At 31.4% G+C, this 23,193-nt stretch overlaps 1 protein-coding gene and 1 long non-coding RNA gene across 2 annotated transcripts; both read left to right on the plus strand.

Moving 5' to 3' along the window:
- Positions 1-711: 711 nt before the first annotated feature.
- On the plus strand, positions 712-2,678 carry LOC142231305 (uncharacterized). The gene is made up of 2 exons (XM_075301920.1): positions 712-2,145; positions 2,658-2,678. The coding sequence occupies exons 1-2, from the start codon at positions 712-714 to the stop codon at positions 2,676-2,678; spliced, it is 1,455 nt and encodes a 484-aa protein (XP_075158035.1).
- Positions 2,679-12,890: 10,212 nt separating this feature from the next.
- LOC142228521 (uncharacterized) lies at positions 12,891-13,296 on the plus strand. Its single transcript, XR_012720194.1, has 2 exons — positions 12,891-12,970; positions 13,038-13,296. It is a non-coding gene; the product is annotated as an uncharacterized LOC142228521 (long non-coding RNA).
- Positions 13,297-23,193: the final 9,897 nt, after the last annotated feature.

Raw genomic sequence — 23,193 nt, forward strand, 5'->3', positions numbered from 1 at the left:
GTTCTGAAAAGCAGGGCAGTAAAATAGGCTTCAGAATCTTCGTTAACAGGCGTTGTAGCAGCCCCTGATGTAAAAGCTGATGAAGTTGTAAAAACTATAATGAAAGATGTTGGAGTTGAAATACAAGATGATGATATTGACAAAGCTTATTTCTTAAGGCAAAAGCAAAATTCGAAAAAACAAACTATGGTGGTAAAGTTCAGCTCTTATAAATCAAAACAGAAAGTCATGGCTGCTAAGATAAAATTGCATGAAAATGAAAGATCAAAATCCATTTATATCAACGATTTTCTAAGTAAAGAAACTCTTTCTTTATTGAATCATGCCAAATCGTTGGAGGCTGTTGGGTATCGTCGTGTTTATTCTGTAAATGGAAGGGTTTATGCTAAGAAATCTGAACTGTCGAAGCCGAAACTAATCGGTGATGCTGACGTTGTGGATAACCTACTTTTAGAAGCAACAGCTGCAAGAGGTCGTATGAGAAGAGCTAATGATCATATAGAAGCCGTGGTCGAGTCTGGAGGAAGTAATATTGAATCAAACTTGGAGTATTTATCTCCAGGAAATTAAATTCTATAATTCTGTAATATATGTTTGTAGTTTTTTATCATTATTCTATTTCTAATGAATCAATATTTTAAATCTTTTCTTTCCTTTGAGATTTATTTACAAACTTTACAAAAGCATTATTTCAATATACTTTCTATAAACATGAGAAGTATTTCCTCGATCAATAAATTCAATAAGCTTAGATCTTTGATTGTTAAATTTCCTATTTTACCCAATGTAGTTTGTATACAAGAAACTTGGCTTAAAAAGGATATAGTTCAGATATATGATTTGGAGGAATACCGTGCAGTTCACTGCTGCCGGGATGACTCATATCGGGGAACCACAATTTATGTCCGTAATGATATGCCGTACACTGTGGAAATTTCTCGGAGTAGTAATTTTATTGAAAGTGCAGTCGTTGCATTGAAAAATAGATTGATAAATGGTAAGGAGCTTAGAATAGTTTCTTTCTACAGGTCTCCTAAGTGTACCGTGGATATGTTCCTTAATCATTTGGAAGAAATCGCTACTAGTATAGGGCGTCACCCATGCATAATTCTTGGTGATTCGAACATCGATTTATTAAAACTGCCAATAAGAAACAATTTGCTCGGCATCCTTCAATGCTATGGATACAAAAACTGTCATGAATTGGTCACTAGGCCGAGCACGGGGTCATGCATTGACCACATTTATAGTAACGTTGAAAGGGATTTGCAAATCAATTCTATAGAGTGTCAATTGTCAGATCATAATCTGTTATGCTGCCACTTTGAATCTGATGTTAGTACACCGAGTTTTTTTGAGGTAGAGCAGAAGCGTTGTGATTTTGGAAAAGTTAAGATGGCTCTTAGACAACACCTAAGTTTTTCGGATCTTATATCGGACACCTCGCATGATATGTCTAGGCTCACTTCGTGTTTCTCAAATGCTATTGCTAACTCGACATCGGTTACAAAGAAAAAACGGGACTTGAGGTATAATGTGGCTCCTTGGATAAACGGGAATTTAATATCTCTTATAGAGTATAAAAATAAATTGTTGAGGCTGAGAAAAAAGTCATGCTATTTCGGAGTAGACGACATATTAAAACGACTTAGTAGAATGATTAAAATTTCCATGAGAGTAGCAATGGATCAGTACTATATCGATAATTTGAACCGGTTTCGGCAAGATCCGAAGAAGTGCTGGAAATTTCTGAATAAAAGCTTTGGTAGATCGCACCGAACTGAAGCTACAATCGTTGATGATAGAGGAGAAGAGATAGTTGAGGACAAAGCGAGAGCTCAGCGGTTTAATGACTACTTCGTTAACTCCATTGAAGATTTAAGGCAACGACTAGGTCAGTCTGATGGTTTCAATTCTTTACGTACGCTTCGCTACCATACGAATACGTTTAAATTTAAAGATACTACAGTGGATGAAATATTAAGTATTATACGGGATATGGATGTGACGAAGTCTGCGGGCTTTGATGATGTATCGGTATTATCTGTACGGGAATGCGCGGAAGAATTAAGTCCATACTTAACCAAGATATTCAACGACATCATAAACACGGCCACTTTCCCAAGTTGTTTAAAAATTCATAAAGTAATTCCGATTCCCAAAGAAAAAAATGCTATATCTGTAGAGAAATACAGACCGATATCATTGCTGTCGATATTTGACAGATTGTTTGAAAAAATTATCTACAATCAGTTATCAAAGTACTTGGATGAAGAGTCATTAATTTATGGGAACCAATATGGATTCAGAAATGGGTGTGGGACCGAAGAAGCGGTGGTCAATGTTGTAAACCATATATGTGAATGTATTGACCGAGGTTATTATGGTGTAGGTGGAATTTTTTATGACTTTTCAAAGGCTTTTGACTTAGTTGACCACTCGATACTGTGTAGTAAGTTGGAGTTTTATGGTATACAGGGTAAGGAGCTCCAATTGTTTAGGAGTTATTTGGACAACCGGAAGCAGTTTGTATGCATAAATGGCCATAAAAGTTCCGTGAGTGATGTAAGGTGCGGGGTGCCCCAAGGTAGCATTCTGGGACCTTTACTGTTTAAGATATACTTGAATGATATTAATAATCTTCCATTAACCGGTAGGCTGTTTATGTACACAGATGATCTATGCGTGTTTTACCCTTATAAGGAGAGACTTTTCTTGAAAACTATCATAGAGAGGGATGCTGCGCTTATAGCAGAGTTTTCGCACATTAATAGGCTTGTATTAAATGCGAATAAAACGAAATATGTACGATTTAGGCCGCATTCTTGTCGTGTTGATACAAATCATTCTATATTTGTAGATGGTAGTGAAATTTTTGAGGAAGTGAGCGTAAAATATTTGGGCGTAATATTGCAGCAGAACTTAAATTGGAAGCTGCACATTGAGCAACTCCGCTCAAAGATATCTCCTGTTATTGGCATCATGTACAAACTAAAGAACAAACTGAATATCGAATGTAAATCTTTACTTTTTCAGTCACTCATTCAAAGTAATTTGAACTATTTGGTACTTTTATATGGTTGTAGACGAAATCAAGACTTAAAATCATTGCAAACACTCCAGAATAGAGCTCTGAAAATAATTTACAATTTACCACACATGTACTCCACACTTTCTCTTTATAAAGATGTTGGCAAGAATATTTTACCAGTCTATGGTATGCACAAGATGCAATTATTAGTATACATGTATAAAGTTTTACACAATATTGGGCACCATAATATTAGATTTTGTACTCTCCAACACCGTTTCAGTACAAGAAATAGTACAAATTTGGAAGTTGCGAGATGTCGATTGGAGATGACGAAACAACGTATTCAATATATGGGTAGTACAGAATATAACAATATGCCACAACACTTAAAGGAAATCCGATCTATATCAATTTTCAAGCCAAAGTTAAAAGAGTATCTTTGTCAAAATATTGAAATGCTTGTCTTATAAAGTGAGTTTCTATATACAATTATAAATTTAAAGTTTTTTCTTTTTTATATAAATTCTCTTTTTATATTTAAACCTTGTTTTTTCCTTTCTTGATTTTTTTTTACACTACTAGTTTACTCATTTGAATTGTAATGCCAGATAACCTCAAACAAAGCCTAAAGGGCGCTGAGGTACAAAATATTGTAATATTTCCTAACTAATGTTAAATTCTAAATAAAAAAATAAAAAAATAAAAAAAAAAAATTATATTTGGTACTTGAGGACAGTAATGATGGTTTAATGTACAAAAATTGTTTAAATGTCAGCGATACTAAAGAGTAGCATAAGCTAAATAGAATATCACATGCACTATGCCAACAGAATATCATGGCAAGAAGATATGTTACACTGTAATATTGAGGGTTACACTGTAATCGTGAGGAAATTAATTTCTCGTAAGTTTTATACCCTCCACTATAGGATAGCATAATAAGTTTGCCATTCCGTTTGTGACACAACGAAATGTTTACTTCAGACCATACACATAAATGCCTATATTCATAATAATTTACTAACAGTTTATCGAAGAAATTTTTAAGGTAATAGTAGGTTTAAAATTAAAGTTAACTTTTATGAATATGGGTTAGAGTATATATATTCTTAGGCATTATAAAAATCTAGGATAATCTAAGAATGTCCGTTATGTAAGAAATGTTGAAATTTTTGACTCATAAACTTTGACAAAATTTTCTATAGAAATAAAATTTTGACGTAATTTTCTATGGAAATAAAATTTTACAAAGTACTCGTATTTCCTTTGTAGTTTTTTGGTAAAATATTCTACAAATTTGGTAAATTATTTTTGGAACGAGTGGCAACCGTGTCGTGAAAACGAATGTCCCTAATGTCAGAAATGTTGAAATTTTTGACTCAAAAATTTTAAATGTGAAAAATGTGACGTGATTACTAAAATTGTACATACTTAATTTTTAGACATAATATGTGCATACTTTAAAATATAAATTATTCAAAAATTGTAGATAGATGAGTAAGGGCAAGATCCTTTTTGGAAGTTGAACCCGCGAACGCATCACAATAGTTTTTGCTAAAGGTTGGTAATAAGATCGAGTTTAATCGCTAAAATCAAACATGAATCAGCAAAATTAAAATATAATTATATATTTTTGAACATCTTATTATGTCTTGAAGGGATAGAATTCAACCAAACCTTGTAGGTTTTGTTCTGTTGAATTCTTGACGTTTTGATAGAATTTGCAAAATATTCCTCTCTAACTAAAAGGTACTTCATAGTTTTGAGAAAATGTTCTATAGAAATTAAATTTTGACAAAATTATCTATAGAAATACAATTTTGGGAACATTTTCTATAGAAATAACATTTTGACAAAATTTTCCATAGAAATAAAATTTTAACAAACATTTTTTATAGAAATAAAATATTAACAAAATTATCTATAGAAATAAAATATTAACAAAATTATCTATAGAAATAAAATTTTGACAACATTTTCCGTAGAAATAAAATTTTGAGAATATTATTGTTGTTTTTGATTTCAGCTTAAAACCATGTATTGACTAAACTACAAGTGTAGCTTAACCAACAGAGGAAAAGTATGCTTGTCAAAATTTATTTGGGCAAAGCTATATAGACTGCAAGATTGTTGGATGGACGCATGTTTCGGAATTACCACATTTCTCATCAGCATCCTCTATTTGCAGCAAAACTATCAACCAATTATCAGAATAAATTCTGGTAATTCACTCAACCCAAAGTGAACTACACTGGAACCTCCCGAAAAAGGGTTTTGATAGTCGGCTACTGCCTAAACAAATTTGCAAGCATTTCTTTTTCTATTGAAATAAAATTTAGACACAATTTTCTATAGAAATAAAATATTAACAAAATTATCTATAGAAATAAAATTTTGACAAAATTTTTTATAGAAATAAAATATTGCAGCTTAAAATCATACATTGACTAAACTACAAGTGTAGCTTAACCAACAGAGGAAAAGAATGTTTGTCAAATTTATTTGGGCAAAGCCCTATAGACTGCAAGATGGTTGGATGGACGCACGTTTCGGAATCACCACATTCCTCATCAGCATCCTCTAAATAAACCCAGTCAACTGAATTCAAATCGATGATTTGACAGTGGCATAGGAAAAGATATATGTTTGTTTTGAATTTATTTCGGCATAAGCCGGCTAGCATACAAAACCTTTTTTCGGGAGGTTCAAGTGTGGGTCATTGTTGGGTTTAATGAACTGCCTGAATTTATTCTGATAATTGGTTGATAGTTTTGCTGCAAGTAGAGGATGCTGATGAGGAATGTGGTAATTCCGAAACGTGCGTCCATCCAACCATCCTTTAGTCTATAGGGCTTTGCCCAAATAAATTTGACAAACATTCTTTTCCTCTGTTGGTTAAGCTACACTTGTAGTTTAGTCAATGTATGGTTTTAAGCTGCAATAAAAACAACAACAATGCTTAAGAACAAAACCAACAATAACAAAACAAAAAGAATAGAAATAAAATATTAACAAAATTATCCATAGAAATAAAATTTTGAAAAAAACATTTATAGAAATAAAATTTTGAGAATATTTTCTATAGAAATTAAATTTTGACAAAATTATCTATAACAAGTATATACGGCCCTAAGTTCGGCCAGGCCGAAGCTTATGTACCCTCCACCATGGATTGCGTAGAAACTTCTTCTAAACACTGCGATCCACAATCGAATTACTTAAGTTGCGATAACGCTTGCCGATGGCAAGGTATCTTAAAACCTCCTAACACCATCTTCTAAATTGTATGTAAGTCCATACGTGGTATATATTAAATCAAATACGTATGTAATTCAGTTTGACAAAATAGACATATAATTTTTACAAAATTTTCTACAGAAAAAAAATTTTAACAAAATTTTCTATAGAAATAAAATTTTCACAAAATTTTCTATAGAAATAAAAATTTTGACAAGAATTTCTACAGAAATAAAATTTTTACAAAATTTTCATAGAAATAAAATTTTGACAAAATTTTTATAGAGATAAAATCTTGGTAGATTATTTTTGGCTCGAGTGGCAACCATGATTATGAACCGAATAAAATTTGAACAAAATTTTCTATAGAAATAAAATTTTGACAAAATTTTCTATAGAAATAAAATTTTGACAAAATTTTCTACAGAAATAAAATTTTGACAATGATGAAAATTTTATTATGAACCGAATAAAATTTTAACAACATTTTCTATAGAAATAAAATTTTGACAAAATTTTCTATAGAAATACAATTTTGGTAGATTATTTTTGGCTTGAGGGGCAACCATGATTATGAACCGATATGGACCAATTTTTGTGTGATTGGAGATCGGCTATATATAACTATAGACCTATATGGACCAATTTTGGTATGGTTGTTAGCGGCCATATACTAACACCACGTTCCAAATTTGAAGCGGATCGGACGAATTTTGTTCCTCCAAGAGGCTCCGGAGATCAAATCTGGGAATCGGTTTATATGGGTGCTATATATAATTATGGACCGATATGGATCAATTTTTGCATGGTTGTTAGAGGCCATATACCACCACCACGTGCCTAATTTGAACCGGATCGGATGAAATTTGCTTCTCTTTAAGGCTCCGCAAGCCAACTCTGGGGATCGGTTTATATGGGGGCTATATATAATTATGGACCGATGTGGACCAATTTTTGCGTGGTTGTTAGAGGCCATATACCAACACCATGTACAAAATTTCAGCCGGATCGGATGAAATTTGCTTCTCTTTGAGGCTCCGCAAGCCAAATCTGGGGATCGGTTTATATGGGGGCTATATATAATTATGGACCGATGTGGACCAATTTTTGCATGGTTGTTAGAGACCATATACCAACACCATGTACCAAATTTCAGCCGGATCGGATGAAATATGCTTCTGTTAAAGGCTCCACAAGCCAAATCTGAGGGTCCCTTTATATGGGGGCTATACGTAAAAGTGGACCGATATGGCCCATTTGTAATACCGTCCGACCTACATCAATAACAACTACTTGTGCCAAGTTTCAAGTCGATAGCTTGTTTCGTTCGCAAGTTAGCGTGATTTCAACAGACGGACGGACTCAGAATCGACTCAGAATTTCACCACGACCAAGAATATATATACTTTATGGGGTCTTAGAGCAATATTTCGATGTGTTACAAACGGAATGACAAAGTTAATATACCCCCATCCTATGGTGGAGGGTATAAAAAGAAAATTTTAACAACATTTTCTAAGAAATAGAATTTTGACAAAAATTCCTATGGAAATAAAATTTTGACAAAATTTGTTATATAAATAAAATATTAACAAAATTATATATAGAAATAAAATTTTGAGAAAATTTTCTATAGAAATTAAATTTTGAAAAAATTATATATAGAAATAAATTTTGAGAACATTTTCTATAGAAATAACATTTTGAAAAAATTTTCTACAGGAATAAAATTTTGACAAAATTTTCCATAGAAATAAAATGTTTGTTGTTTTGATCTCAGCTTTAAAACCATTGTGTTGACTAAACTACAAGAGTAGCTTAGCCAACAGAGGAAAAGTTTAGTTTAGTCAACAATGGTTTTTAGGCTGAGATTAAACCAACAAATATTATTGAAGTACAAACCCACAATAAAAAACAAAACACGTAATAAAATGTTGACAAAATTTTCTACAGAATTAAAAGATTTCTATGGGAATAAAGTTTTGACAAGATTATCTATAGATTTAAAATTTTGACAAAATTTTTATAAAGAAATAAAATTTTGGCAATAATTCCTATAGAAATAAAATTTTTAAAAAATTGTTTATAGAAATTAAATATTACAACATTTTTTATAGAAATAAAATATTAACAGAATTAAAATTATATATAGAAATAAAATTTTGAGAAAATTTTCTAAAGAAATAACATTTTGAAAAAATTTTGTATAGAAATAAAATTTTGACAAAAGTTTTCATAGAAATAAAATCTTAACAAAATTATCTGTAGAAATAAAATTTTGACAAAAATTGTTATAGAAATAAAATATTAACAAAATTATATATAGAAATAGAATTTTGAGAAAATTTTCTAAAGAAATTAAATTTTGACAAAATTATATATAGAAATAAAATTTTGAGAACATTTTCTATAGAAATAACATTTTGAAAAAAATTTCTATAGAAATAAAATTTTGACAAAATTGTCCATTGAAATAAGATGTTGACAAGATTTTCTGTAAAATTAAAATTTTGACAAAATTTTCCATAGAAATAAAATTTTGATAAAGTTATCTATAGTAATAAAATGTTGACAAAATTGTCTACAGAAATAAAATTTTGACAAAAGTTTCTATAGAAATAAAATTGTGATAAAATTTTTTATTTATAGATTTAAAAGTTTTAATCTTCCTACAAATGTCTTTGATTTAGTAAAGCCTCGTCTTTGTTCCGGAATGCAAATCCCAAAATCCTTAGGGCAAGACGAAAATGTTTTTTAGTGTGTGTGACAAAACCTTACGGGTAGGCGTATCCAAAAAAAATCTTGTATGGGCATTTCGGATTCGGCAAGAATGAACTTTCGACCATATGTATATGTTTTAATTTATTATAAGACTTATTTTTTCGAGTCTTAAATATTCATGGAAAGAAAAAAATTAATTCTAGCAAAAACTTTAACAGTTCATGCTCGATTTAATAAATTTTTTATATAAATTAATTTTAGTAAAAAGCTAACATAAAACCATATTATTAAAAATATTTGTGATTTTTTTTTTTTTTTTTTTTTGGTAATTTGCCCCAAACAGAAAACTCTTGCGCACTCTGACACGCTTCATTAAAGCAACATTAATTTGACAAATGCATTTTTTGCACAAATTTTTCAAATGGCATCAAATCTTAATGTCACAAGAGCATCACCGAAAATATTGAAATATCCCGAAAGTATTTAAAAATTAGAAAAGTTTAAATGTCAATATAATTCCTTTTATCCTTACAAAAAAAAAAAAAAAAGACACGGGTAGAATTTTTCTGAAATTCTTTTCCATTTATCTTACTTACTCTATTGACATAAAAGGTCATATTGGTCTTGGTACAACACCTACTAATCTTTTTTTTTCCAAAATGACTTTTCGGAATATTTCAAGAAGAAAAAGGAATGTTGGTTTTTTTATGTCAAACATCTGTAACGTGGTAGTTGTCATTTGACTTTACTTTGTCTTTTCAAGAGGAAAGTATGTCAAAGGTTAGTCTTGTTCTCAATGCTTGCCGGTGTGTCTTTGTGAGGGATCACAAAGTGGATAACCGTATGGCCTTAATGCTCATAACAAAGTAATGCGTTCTTCTTTTTTTGGGATTAAATAGGAAAATGACAAAATTACAAAATTAGATTTGTAATTTAGCTAAGAAGATAGTTGAAAGAAATTTTTGGTAGTTAGCAAATTTGGATTGTGAAATGGATTTCTAAGTATGAAAATATGAACAGCTTTACAATTAAACACAAGTAAGACATTTTTTTGTTGGGCGGAACCGACTATATTATACCCTTAACCAAACCTACTGAGTTAGTACGAGTATAGAAACTTTTCTCCAAATTTTATTTCTATGGAAAATTTTGCCGATATTTTATTTCTATAGAAAATTTTCTCAACATTTTATTTCTATAGAAAATTTTGTCAACATTTTGTTTCTATAGAAAATTTTGTCAAAATTTTATTTCTATAGAAAATTTTGTCAAAATTTTATTTCTATAGAAAATTTTGTCAAAATTTTATTTCTATAGAAAATTTTGTCAAAATTTTATTTCTATAGAAAATTTTGTCAAAATTTTATTTCTATAGAAAATTTTGTCAAAATGTTATTTCTATAGAAAATTTGGTCAAAATTTTATTTCGTTGTCGTTTTCTTGATTTCAGCCTAAAACCATGCATTGACTAAACTACAAGTGTAGCTTAACCAACAGAGCAAAATAATGTTTGTCAAATTTATTTGGGCAAAGCCCTATAGACTGCAAGATGGTTGGATGGACGCACGTTTCGGAATTACCACATTCCTCATCAGCATCCTCTACTTGCAGCAAAACTATCAACCAATTATCAGAATAAATTCAGGCAGTTCATTAAACCCAACAATGAACCACACCTGAACCTTCCGAAAAAAGGTTTTACATGATAGCTGGCTTATGTCGAAATAAATTCGTACAAACATAACTCTTTTCCTTTGCCACCGTCAAATCATCGATTTGAGTGCAGTTGGCTGGGTTTATTTCCAGCGCGCTTCCTCTTCTTTCTTTCATTCGTTTTGTTTTGTTAACAACAATGATTAAAGAACAAAACCAACAATAACAAAACAAAACGAATGAAAAAAATTATTTCTATAGAAAATTTTGTCAAAATTTTATTTCTATGGATAATTTTGTCAAAATTTCTGTACAAAATTTTGTCAAAATTTTATTTTTAAAGAAGCTTTTGTCAAAATTTTATATTTACAGAAAATGTTGTCAAATTTTTTTTCTATAGAAAATTTTGACAAAATTTTATTTCTATAGAAAGTGTTGTCAAAACTTTATTTTTATAGAAAGTTTTGCCAAAATTTTATTTCTATAGAAAATTTTGCCAAAAGTTTATGTCTGTAGAAAATTTTGCCAAAATTTTATTTCTATAGAAAATTTTGTCAAGATTTTATTTTTATAGATAATTTTGCCAAAATTTTATTTCTGTAGAAATTTTTGTCAACATTTTATTTCTATAGAAAATTTTGTCAAAATTTTATTTCTATAGAAAATATTGTCAAAATTTTATTTCTGGACAATTTTGTCAAAATTTTAATTATATAAAAAAATTGTCTAAATTTTATTGCTATAGAAAATCTTGTCAAAATTATATTTCTATAAAAAATATTGTCAAAATTTTATTTCTATAGAAAATTTTTTCAAAATTTTATTTCTATAAAAAATTTTGTCAAAATTTTATTTCTATAGAAAATTTTGTTAAAGTTTTATTTCTTTAGAAGATTTTGTCAACATTTGGAAAAATTTCTATAGAAAATTTTGTCAAAATTTTATTTCTACACACAAAAAATTATCACCAATTTTTTTTCAATTAAACACTTAAATGAATTTGGAAACGGATTCAATTAATATGTTAATTGATTCAATTAATTATTTAATGAAATCCGAATAAAAACCAATTAAAAAAATGATTGATATTTGTTACGTTTCCAATTAAAATATTAATTGATTCAATCAATTTGTTAATCAATTCGGAAATAATTTTTAATTACAAACGTGATTGAAATTTTTTCCGTTTCCAATTACACATGTGATTGATCCAATCACCTTTGTGATTGAAACTGAATAATTTTGAACAATGGAAAGAGAACAAGAGAATGGGTATTTATTCAACAAAGTATGATGGAGAGATCAGTCTGTGGAAGTAACTCGTAACGAACGGTTGGGTTTTTGTTTTTCGCGTAAATTGAAAAACATGATTGGCGACATTCTGTCTGCTGCATTCAAAATGTGTGCATAAGTATTTTGAACGCAACAACAAATCATAGCAAAGGGTTGAATTAAATAAAGTGTGCAACAACAAACGGCCACGTGGTAAGGGTTTGAAAAAAATATATGAGAGAACGCATTTGAAATTATATGTGTTTGTGTTTTATGGTATTGTAAAAATGGAAAACAATCTACGTTTATTGAAGGTAAGAAATTGTGAAATGTGAATACCGTTTTCCATTGAAGCCTGTTTACATTAAACGGACTAAAATATTAAAATATTAAATATATATTTTTTATTCATTTCTTTTAGTGACCAATTTTATTTCGTGAAATTGACCAATCAATCCCACCAACTCCATCATTTTATCAAATATATAAGACTATGTTTGCAATAAAAAAGTGGGTACTGTATTGATCTTTTAAAATTATACAATTTTTTTCACTCCTAGTTTTCTTAAAACCAAGAGCGGTATGGGTTTGTTGGAAGATTCTCCTTGAAGTTGCGAAGTGGCGTTGGCATTAAATTGTATTTTTGTTTTACCTGCCTTTTCAGTTTGAACCCAAGTAGAGAGCAATATATCTGGTATATAAACTAATGAGCTGAATTATGTAATGGTAAAAAGTTCTTTCTTTTGGATTTAAAAATATGAAAAATATCCGAACATAATGAAAAAATTTGTATTTTCCATTTATATTTTTTTCTATTTCCAGAATTTGCAAAGTATCATCAATATAACACCAAATATTACATTGCTTTCCCATTATTTTTGTCTTTGATTGGTTCAAATTTTAATAGACGATTGTAATGTGTGGAAATTTGGAAAGGAATTGTTACTAAAATTAAATTACCGAGCTCTTTAATATGCTAAAAGACTACAACTGCAAAAGAAGATTATAGATCTGCAACCTGGAACTAAGAATTGAACTTGATATTCTATGCAGGTAATGTTTAACAAAATTAACTTTTAATTGAACAAAATTAAATTCGAATTATTCTGTTTACTTTCAGAAAAACTAATTTAGCTTACAGGCTGCTGATTTATTGGAAATCTAGGCGCATCTACATATTAGAAGGAACATGCTAACATGGTTATTATTATAAGGAAGATAATGATTTATATAATTTATTTGTTCACCCTATAGTTGTTATTGATAGTAATTGTATTTGTAAGTTATGTTAGAACAAAACACAAATGACAAGAACCAAATTTATTTGTCTATCGCATAATTCAAAAAATAATAAAATGTTAAATATGTTTTATAAGAAACACATATTTTCTTTTATTTCAAATAAAACTAAATACGATTTTGGGGTCGCAATATATAATTTTTTTGATCGAAATTTATAGCCAATTTCAATTAATTATTTAATTTAATGAATCAAATAGTTGATTGATTTTTGTCGAGAAATTAATTAAAATTTTAATTGATTTAATTAAAACTGTGATTGAATTTTATGTTAAAAATCAATCACGTTTTTAATTGATTCAATCACACAATTAATTGATTCCGTGACAAAAGATAATCAAATTTTTAATTAAAAATCGTGTTGGTTTTCAATCAAAATGGGTGATTGATACTATCATTTTCGTGATTGAAGACATTTCAATTAAAAAAATGATTGATTCCGCGATTTTCGTGATTGAATTCAAAAAAAAAAAATTTTTTTGTGTGTATAGAAAGTTTTGCCAAATTTTATTGCTATAGAAATTTTTGTCAACATTTTATTTCTATAGACAATTTGGCAAAATTTTATTTCTATAGAAAGTTTTGGCAAAATTTTATGTATAGAGAAAATTTTGTCAAAATTTTATGCATAGAGAAAATTTTGTCAAAATTTTATTTCTATAGAAAATATTGTCAACATTTTATTTCTATAGAAAATTTTGTCAAAATTATATTTCTTTAGAATATTTTGTCAACATTTGTCAAAATTTCTGTAGAAAATTTTGTCAAAGTTATATTTCTGTAGAAAATTTTGTCAAAATTTTATTTCTATAGAAAGTGTTGTCAAAACTTTATTTTTATAGAAAGTTTTGCCAAAATTTTATTGCTGTAGAAATTTTTTGTAAACATTTTATTTCTATAGACAATTTGGAAAAACTTTATTTCTATATAAAGTTTTGTCAAAATTTTATGTATAGAGAAAATTTTGTCAAAATTTAATTTCTGTTGTAGGTTGTGTAAAATTTCTATTTCTATCAAATATTTTGTCAAAATGTTATTTCTATTGAAATTTTTGTCAAAGTTATATTTCTATAGAAAATTTTATTTATATAGAAAATTTTGTCCAAAATTTTATTTCTATAGAAAATTTTGTCGAAATTTTATTTCGTTTTGTTTTGTTATTGTTGTTTTTTTTGCTTTAATCATTGTTGTTGTTTTTGTTGTTTCCGAAATAGCTGTACGTCCAACAATATTGCAGTCCATAGGGCTTTGCCCAAATAAATTTGACAAGCATATTTTTCCTCTGTTGGTTAAGCTACACTTGTAGTTTAGTCAATGCATGGTTTATATTATTTCTATAGAAAATTTTGCCAAATTTTTAATTCTATAGAAAATTTTTTCGAATTTTTATTTATAGACAATATTTTGTCAATATTTTAGTTCTATAGAAAATTATTTCCTCTTAGTTGTAGAAGAATATATTGCAAACTCTACCAAAACATCATGAATTCTACCAATCTACCAAGCAGTAAAAATTTTACCATTTTTTATAGAATTCTACCAAGTGAATGTAACCCCATTTGTCGTAATAGGGCGATAAATATATATAGGAGCTATTTAAATTTGATCCAATTTTTTCTGAAATTCATGTAACAAATTTCATTGAAATCGGTTAATAAATGCGACCGGAATCCTGGGAGCAACAAATAGCTATATTGACTCAGGAGGTGATTCTGAGTCGATCGATATATATTTTATGGGGTCTAAGATCAATATTTCTGGTAGGCACATGTTTTGGCAGATCAAATTTATTATAAGGAAGAATTCAAACATTTTTTACTGGTATATTAAACCTAGATTTGTTACCTTTTGTTATGTAATCCCCTACATCATCTTTATTTTTAACTATAAATTTCTTAAAGAATTACCCACAAAAACTCATATCCACCAAATAAAAATGTGTGTGGATGTACCATATGGCGTATGTTTAACGTGTACTCATGTTAAATATTCGCAAAATATTATGACTCATACGCTACGGTGGGCGGTTGGAGATTGTGATGAGAGAGAGAGAAAGTGACAACAATGTAGGCAACAACAGAGAACTGAATTTAAATTATTCCACTAAATACTTGGTAATTACTGCTTTTTACAGATTGCTGACATATCTTTTGTGGTTTTCGTATATATTTCGATGATGAGTCTGACATATTTTGCAAACCGACAAATAGAGACATGCGACATGCCTTATAATGATTTCATGGTATTCCATGAAATCATTAAATACAAAACTCAAGCTTCATACGACCATACGATTTTAATTATAATTACCAAAGACAAATGGCAAGAGTAATAACCACATTTTATGATAAAATCATTTAAATGAGTTTATCATATGGATAACATAAACAACATTAAATAAAATCACTTAAAGCCATCATAGAAATGTCAATGATGATTATTTTTTTTTTTTGGAAAAAAAAATTTGTTAGACCTAAAGAAAAGTCAATATAAAAAATTACTAATTGAATATTATTATACAATTGAATATTATTATGAGTGACCTATTCTTTTTATAAAAAAAAATGATTTTTTGACATTAAATACAAATGACAAGAGATATAACCAAATTTGATAATAAAAACATTTAAATGATTTTATCATATGGATAACAAAAAAAAAAAAAACAAGATAGTCATTAAATAAAATCTCTTAAGGCCATTATATAAATGGTAATTTATTTTAATACGATAAGAAAAGAAAAGTCAATATGAAGTATTTAAAATTGAATAGGCCAACCTTCAAATGATTCGTGTCAAAATTTGACGTCTGTAAGTCAATTAGTTTGTGAGATAGAGCGTCTTTTGTGAAGCAACTTTTGTTATAGTGAAAAAAAAAATGAAAAAAAGGAATTTCGTGTTTTGATAAAATACTGTTTTCTGAAGGGAAAAAATACGGTGGAAGCAAAAACTTGGCTTGATAATGAGTTTCCGGACTCTGCCCCGGAGAAATAAACACTAATTGATTAGTATGCAAAATTCAAGCGTGGTGAAATGAGCACGGAGGACAGTGAACGCAGTGGACGCCCGAAAGAGGTGGTTACCGACGAAAACATCAAAAAAATCCACAAAATGATTTTGAATGACCGTAAAATGAAGTTAATGGAGATAGCAGAGGCCTTAAAGATATCAAAGGAACGTGTTGGTCATATCATTCATCAATATTCGGATATGCGGATGCTCTGTGCAAAATGAGTGCCGCGCGAGCTCACAACAACGTGTTGATGATTCTGAGCGGTGTTTGCAGCTGTTAACTTGTAATACACCCGAGTTTTTCCGTCGATATGTGACAATGGATGAAACATGGGTCCATCACTACACTCCTGAGTCCAATCGACAGTCGGCTGAGTGGACAGCGACCTGTGAACCGTCTGCGAAGCGTGGAATGACTCAAAAGTCCGCTGGCAAAGTAATGGCCACTGTTTTTTGGGATGCGCATGGAATAATTTTTATCGATTATCTTGAGAAGGGAAAAACCATCAACAGTGACTATTAGATGGCGTTGTTGGGGCGTTTGAAGGACGAAATCGCGGCAAAACGGCCCCATATGAAGAAGAAAAAAGTGTTGTTCCACCAAGACAACGCACGGTGCCACAAGTCATTGAGAACGATGGCAAAAATTCATGAATTGGGCTTCGAATTGCTTCCCCACCCACCGTATTCTCCAGATCTGGCCCAGCGACGTTTTCTTGTTCTCAGACCTCAAAAGGATGCTCGCAGGGAAACAATTTGTCTGCAATGAAGAGGTGATCGCCGAAACTGAGGCTTATTTTGAGGCAAAACCGAAGGAGTACTACCAAAATGGTATCAAAAAATTGGAAGGTCGTTATAATCGTTGTATCGCTCTTGAAGGGAACTATGTTGAATAATAAAAACGAATTTTGACAAAAAATATTTTTTTTTCTTTGTTAGACCGGGGACGTATCAGCCAACCTGTTATATTATGAAAATTAATCCCAATAATTGTAATGAAAATGAACCCCAATTCCGATGGGACCTTTTGTTTGCTTTCTAGGACTTAACAATGGTGAAAACTATATACAATTTGTTACGAATAGATTGTATAACTTCAAAATTATTTTTAGTGTGGCTTGCCTATGGCTGGAGTTTAAGGATTTCTCCCAGTTTTTTTTTTTTCAATCAATTAGGATCACGGTTGCCGCAGTTTGTAGAATTCTTGATGTTTTGATAAATTTTGCCTAACAAAGAGGTACTTCACAAACTTTCTATAGAAATACAGTGTTGACAATAATTTTTTAGAGAAATAAAATTTTAACAACATTTTTTATAGAAAGAAAATTTTTATAAAATTTTGTACAGAAATAAAATTTAGCCAAATTGTCTATAGAAATAAAATTTTGTCAAAATTTTCAAGAGAAATGCAATATAGACAAAATTTTCTATAGAAATAAAATTTTGCAAAATAAAATTAGGTTGCTTTGAAGCTTTTTGATAATATTTTCTGAAGATTTTGGTAGATTATTATTGGCTTGAGTGAAAACCGCGGTTAGGTTTCATTTTCATGCGGTCGTTATATTTTATTAGGGTTCATTTTCATGGGACTCGTATTCATAATGAAGCGTCGCCCCACATTTGTGTTCCTGTTTCATTTGGGGTAAGGGGCTCATTCTCCTGCGGTCCAAGAAAAGAAGGGACGTCTAATAGGATAGGAAGTCCATCAAATTTATCTATACACAGAAATATATATCACCAAAATATTTACAATTAAAAAGTTGATTGAAGTTGAAAATTTTTTCAATTAACCCTTATATTATGTTGGGGTCATTTGATGACCAATATGGTATTTTTCATCAGCGTATTTCTTACTGCTGGAATATAAATAGTCAGTGCGTGAATTGTTGATATGTACTGAATTCTTGCTGAGTAGTAAGAACTTTTAATTATATTCCAACAGTAAGAAATACGCTGATCAAAAATACCATATGGGTCATCTAATGACCCCAAACATAATATAAGGGTTAATAAATTAATTGATGCAATTAATTTTCTAATCAATCTCAGAAGACTGAGTCAGTTAAAACAAGTATATACGGCTGTAAGTTCGGCCAGGCCGAATCCACCATGGATTTAGTAGAAACTTCTACTAAAGACTCCGAAAGTCAAATCTGGGAATTGCTTTATATGGGGGCTATATATAATTAGGGACCGATATGGACCAATTTTTTCATGATTATTGCAGACCAAATACTAACGAAATTTGCTCCTCCAATAGGTTCCGGAGGTCAAATCTGAGAATCGGTTTATATGGGGGCTATATATAATTATGGACCGATATTTTATATTTTTTTAAGAGGCTCCGCAGCCAAATCTGGGAGTTGGTTTATATGGGGGCTAGAGTTGTGCGCGTGACTGAAATTTCATCCACTTTCACGAACATTCACGAAGCAAAATATTTATTCACCCACGCCCACGCACGATACGTGTGGTAGCCAATCCCACTCACGCACATTCACGAAATGAAAGCCAGTACTCACGCACGAACTACTTTTAAAGACTCACGTTCACGCACGATTCACGACAATTCACGTGATTCACGACAAATTCACGAGACTCACGATATTTTCTATACGGAAGTCAGCAAAGGTAACAAAATTCAAAAAGGGTGTATAGTACTTCGATTTAATTTCTCACGCAAGGTCACGCACGACATATTAATTTAAGTTTCATTAACGCACATTCACGAGAGTTGGATTTGTTTTCAAGCACCTCTAATGGGGCCTATACGTAAAAGTGGTCCGATATGGCCCATGGGCAATACCATCCGACCTACATCAATAATAACTACTTATGCCAAGTTTCAAGTCGATAGCTTGTTTCGTTCGGAAGTTAGCGTGATTTCAACAGACGGACGGACGGACATTCTTAGATCGACTCAGAATTTCACAACGATCCAGAATATATATACTTTATGGGGTCTTGGACCAATATTTCGATGTGTTACAAACGGAATGGCTCCCTGCCCTCCACCATAGGATGGGGGTATATTAACTTTGTCATTCCGTTTGTAACACATCGAAATATTGCTCTAAGACCCCATAAAGTATATATATTCTGGATCGTGGTGAAATTCTGAGTTGATCTAAGCATGTCCGTTCGTCCGTCTGTTGAAATCACGGTAACTTCCGAACGATACAAGCTATCGACTTGAAACTTGGCACAAGTAGTTGTTATTGATGTAGGTCGGATGGTATTGCAAATGGGCCCTATCGGTCCACTTTTACGTATAGCCCCCATATAAACCGATCCCCAGATTTGATTTGCGGAGCCTCAAAGAGAAGCAGATTTCATCCGATCCGGCTGAAATTTGGTACATAGTGTTGGTATATGGTCGCTAACATCCATGCACAAATTGGTCCATATTTATATATAGCCCCCATATAAACCGATCCCCAGATTTGATTTGCGGAGCCTCAAAGAGAAACAGATTTCATTCGATCCGGCTGAGATTTGGTACATGGTGTTAGTATATTGTCTCTAACAAGCATGCAAAAATTGGACCACATCGGCCCATAATTATATATAACCCCCATATAAACCGATCCCCACATTTGGATTGCGGAGCCTCAAAGAGAAGCAGATTTCATCCGATCCGGCTGAAATTTGGTTCATGGTGTTAGTATATGGTCTTTAATAAGCATGCAAAAATTGGTCTACATAATTATATATAGCCCCTATATAAACCGATCCCCAGATTTGAACTCTGTAGCCTCTTGGAGGAGCAAAATTTATCCGATCTGGTTGAAATTTGGTACATGGTGTTGGTATATGGTCTCTAAAAACCATGCAAAAATTGATCCACATCGGTCCATTATTATATATAGCCCCCATATAAACCGATCCCCAGATTTGGCTTGCGGAGCCTCTTAGAGAAGAAATGTTCATCCAATCCAATGCAAAAATTGGTTCATATCGGTTCATAATTACATATAGCCCCCATATAAACCGATCCCCAGATTTGGTTTTTGAGCCTCTTGAGGAGCAAATTTCATCCGATTAAGTTGAAATTTTGTACATTGTGCTAGTATATGGCCTTCAACAACCATGCCTAATTAAGTCCATATCGGTCTATGGTTATATATAGCCCTCAGATAAGCCGAAGACGATGTTAAGTAGTTTTATGATACATTGCCATCGGAAAGTATTTCCACAACCCGAGTAATTCAATTGTGGATGACAATCTTTTGTAGAAGTTTCTACGCAATCCATGGTGGAGGGTACATAAGATTCGGCCTGGCCGAACTTAAGGCCGTATATACTTGCCTTGTTTAATATACCCCGTATGGCCAAACTTATAATTGAGAATACGGTGTTAAGAAGTTTTAAGATACCTTGCCATCGGTAAGTGTTACCGCAACCCAAGTAATTCGATTTTGGATGATAGTCTTTAGTACAAGTTTCTATGCAATCCATGGTGGAGGGTACATAAGATTCGGTCTGGCCGAACTTAGGGCCGTATATACTTGTTATGCACTAAACTGCATAAAAAATCTTTTAAAAAATTACTCAACAGCATTTTTTTCATCGGAAAATCTTTAACTTTTAAACTTATCATCTCTGCATTGGCGAAAGCGCTATAAGCCATTTGCTTAAAAAAGACTATTAATTATAAAACCCATGGTATCACGGATATCCCGACATTTTCATATGCATTCCCAAGGTCATTATGCGTTGTAATTATGTGCTTAAATCTTAAGCTCACCCAAAGATCCGCATTTATCAGTCACACCACACGCCTTTATAACGCCTCTTGGATATGAATTTTGCCTTGTGCAGATTAATAATTAACTATTTAACTTGTGCATGAATATACATGCCCATGCAAATATCGAAAAGCAAGCAACATTATATTACCTACATATACAGAGAGATGCTCTCCCCAGGTTCAATGATTGTTCATATGTAACGAAGCGACGATTTACGTATACAGTCTGAGCATAGTTCATAAATCCCAACAAGAATGCATGAAATTATTAAGAGTATGTGGGGCATCATTAAAACACCAAGCGGAAACCATACGCCTTGCATTTATTCTAAAGGAGGATAATGCAATAAACCGTATATACGAGTTGGTATGTTCGGTGTAAGTTGGGGAAAGTGCTTTTCCAGACCAAGGGCATTATTATGGCCAATGTTTTAGGATAGAAATTAAAAAGGGTGGCTATTTCCAACGTTAAGAAGGCTTTAACAATTCTAATGAAAACTAATTATAGCCAAGGGAGAGAATGTTCCCTAAATAAGAGTCTTCGTTCTTGGGGGTCGGAGAGTTTCATGGGTATGAGAGCAAATAACCTTCATTGTTTCTAGTTAAAATTTAACAAAAATTAATTGAGTTTACTTAACCTAAAGTGATTACATCGCAATACCTTTTCAATTACTCTCACTCATTGTATGGTGTGAGAAAATAAAAGCATGTCTTTGATTAAGAATATTCCCAGAAATATCATTGCCAAATTTGGTAAATCTAAGAATGTCAGATATGGAAAATGTTAGTGCCACCTGCCATATTTTAAACAATGAATTTTTCTTTAAACATTTCACTACCCTATTTATGTTCGTTAATGCTAAGAAGGCTTCAGAAAATGTTGCTGTTGCATTTTGTTGTAAGCCTACAAAAGCAAACAATTGTTTCAACTACACTTAAGTCTACATTGTCCTGAATGTGAAAAGGATGGTGCTACAATGTTGTAACAATATTCGTTGTACGACTATGTTGTTCTTATGATGTCATAATTTGTTTATAGCAAGCACTAAGATTTAAAACAAAATTCTGAAGTGTCCTTTACTTTGTCATGTGAAAAATGTGGTCATGAGACAAGAATGTTTGTCATGATGATAAAGTGGAACTACTTGAAATAATTAGGGCTGAAATAAGAAAATAAATAAATGACATTATTTGACCTTAAAAAAAAATGGAGTAAGGTTATCGCACATTTTAAAGCGTTAATTAATCATATAAAGGGTGATTCTTTTGAGGTTAGGATTTTCATGCATTAGTATTTGACAGATCACGTGGGATTTCAGACATGGTGTCAAAGAGAAAGATGCTCAGTATGCTTTGACATTTCATCATGAATAGACTTACTAACGAGCAACGCTTGCAAATCATTGAATTTTATTACCAAAATCAGTGGCAGAAAATCCGCTTTTTTATCGACAAATTTTGTTCAGCGATGAGGCTCATTTCTGGTTGAATGGCTACGTAAATAAGCAAAATTGCCGCATTTGGAGTGAAGAGCAACCAGAAGCCGTTCAAGAACTGCCCATGCATCCCGAAAAATGCACTGTTTGGTGTGGTTTGTACGCTGGTGGAATCATTGGACCGTATTTTTTCAAAGATGCTGTTGGACGCAACGTTACGGTGAATGGCGATCGCTATCGTTCGATGCTAACAAACTTTTTGTTGCCAAAAATGGAAGAACTGAACTTGGTTGACATGTGGTTTCAACAAGATGGCGCTACATGCCACACAGCTCGCGATTCTATGGCCATTTTGAGGGAAAACTTCGGAGAACAATTCATCTCAAGAAATGGACCGGTAAGTTGGCCACCAAGATCATGCGATTTGACGCCTTTAGACTATTTTTTGTGGGGCTACGTCAAGTCTAAAGTCTACAGAAATAAGCCAGCAACTATTCCAGCTTTGGAAGACAACATTTCCGAAGAAATTTGGGCTATTCCGGCCGAAATGCTCGAAAAAGTTGCCCAAAATTGGACTTTCCGAATGGACCACCTAAGACGCAGCCGCGGTCAACATTTAAATGAAATTATCTTCAAAAAGTAAATGTCATGGACCAATCTAACGTTTCAAATAAAGAACCGATGAGATTTTGCAAATTTTATGCGTTTTTTTAAAAAAAAAAAGTTATCAAGCTCTTAACAAATCACCCTTTATTACATGATACTTTTGTGTCAATATTT

This window comes from Haematobia irritans, chromosome 3, assembly GCF_050003625.1.
Source record: "Haematobia irritans isolate KBUSLIRL chromosome 3, ASM5000362v1, whole genome shotgun sequence".
Taxonomy (NCBI): domain Eukaryota; kingdom Metazoa; phylum Arthropoda; class Insecta; order Diptera; family Muscidae; genus Haematobia; species Haematobia irritans.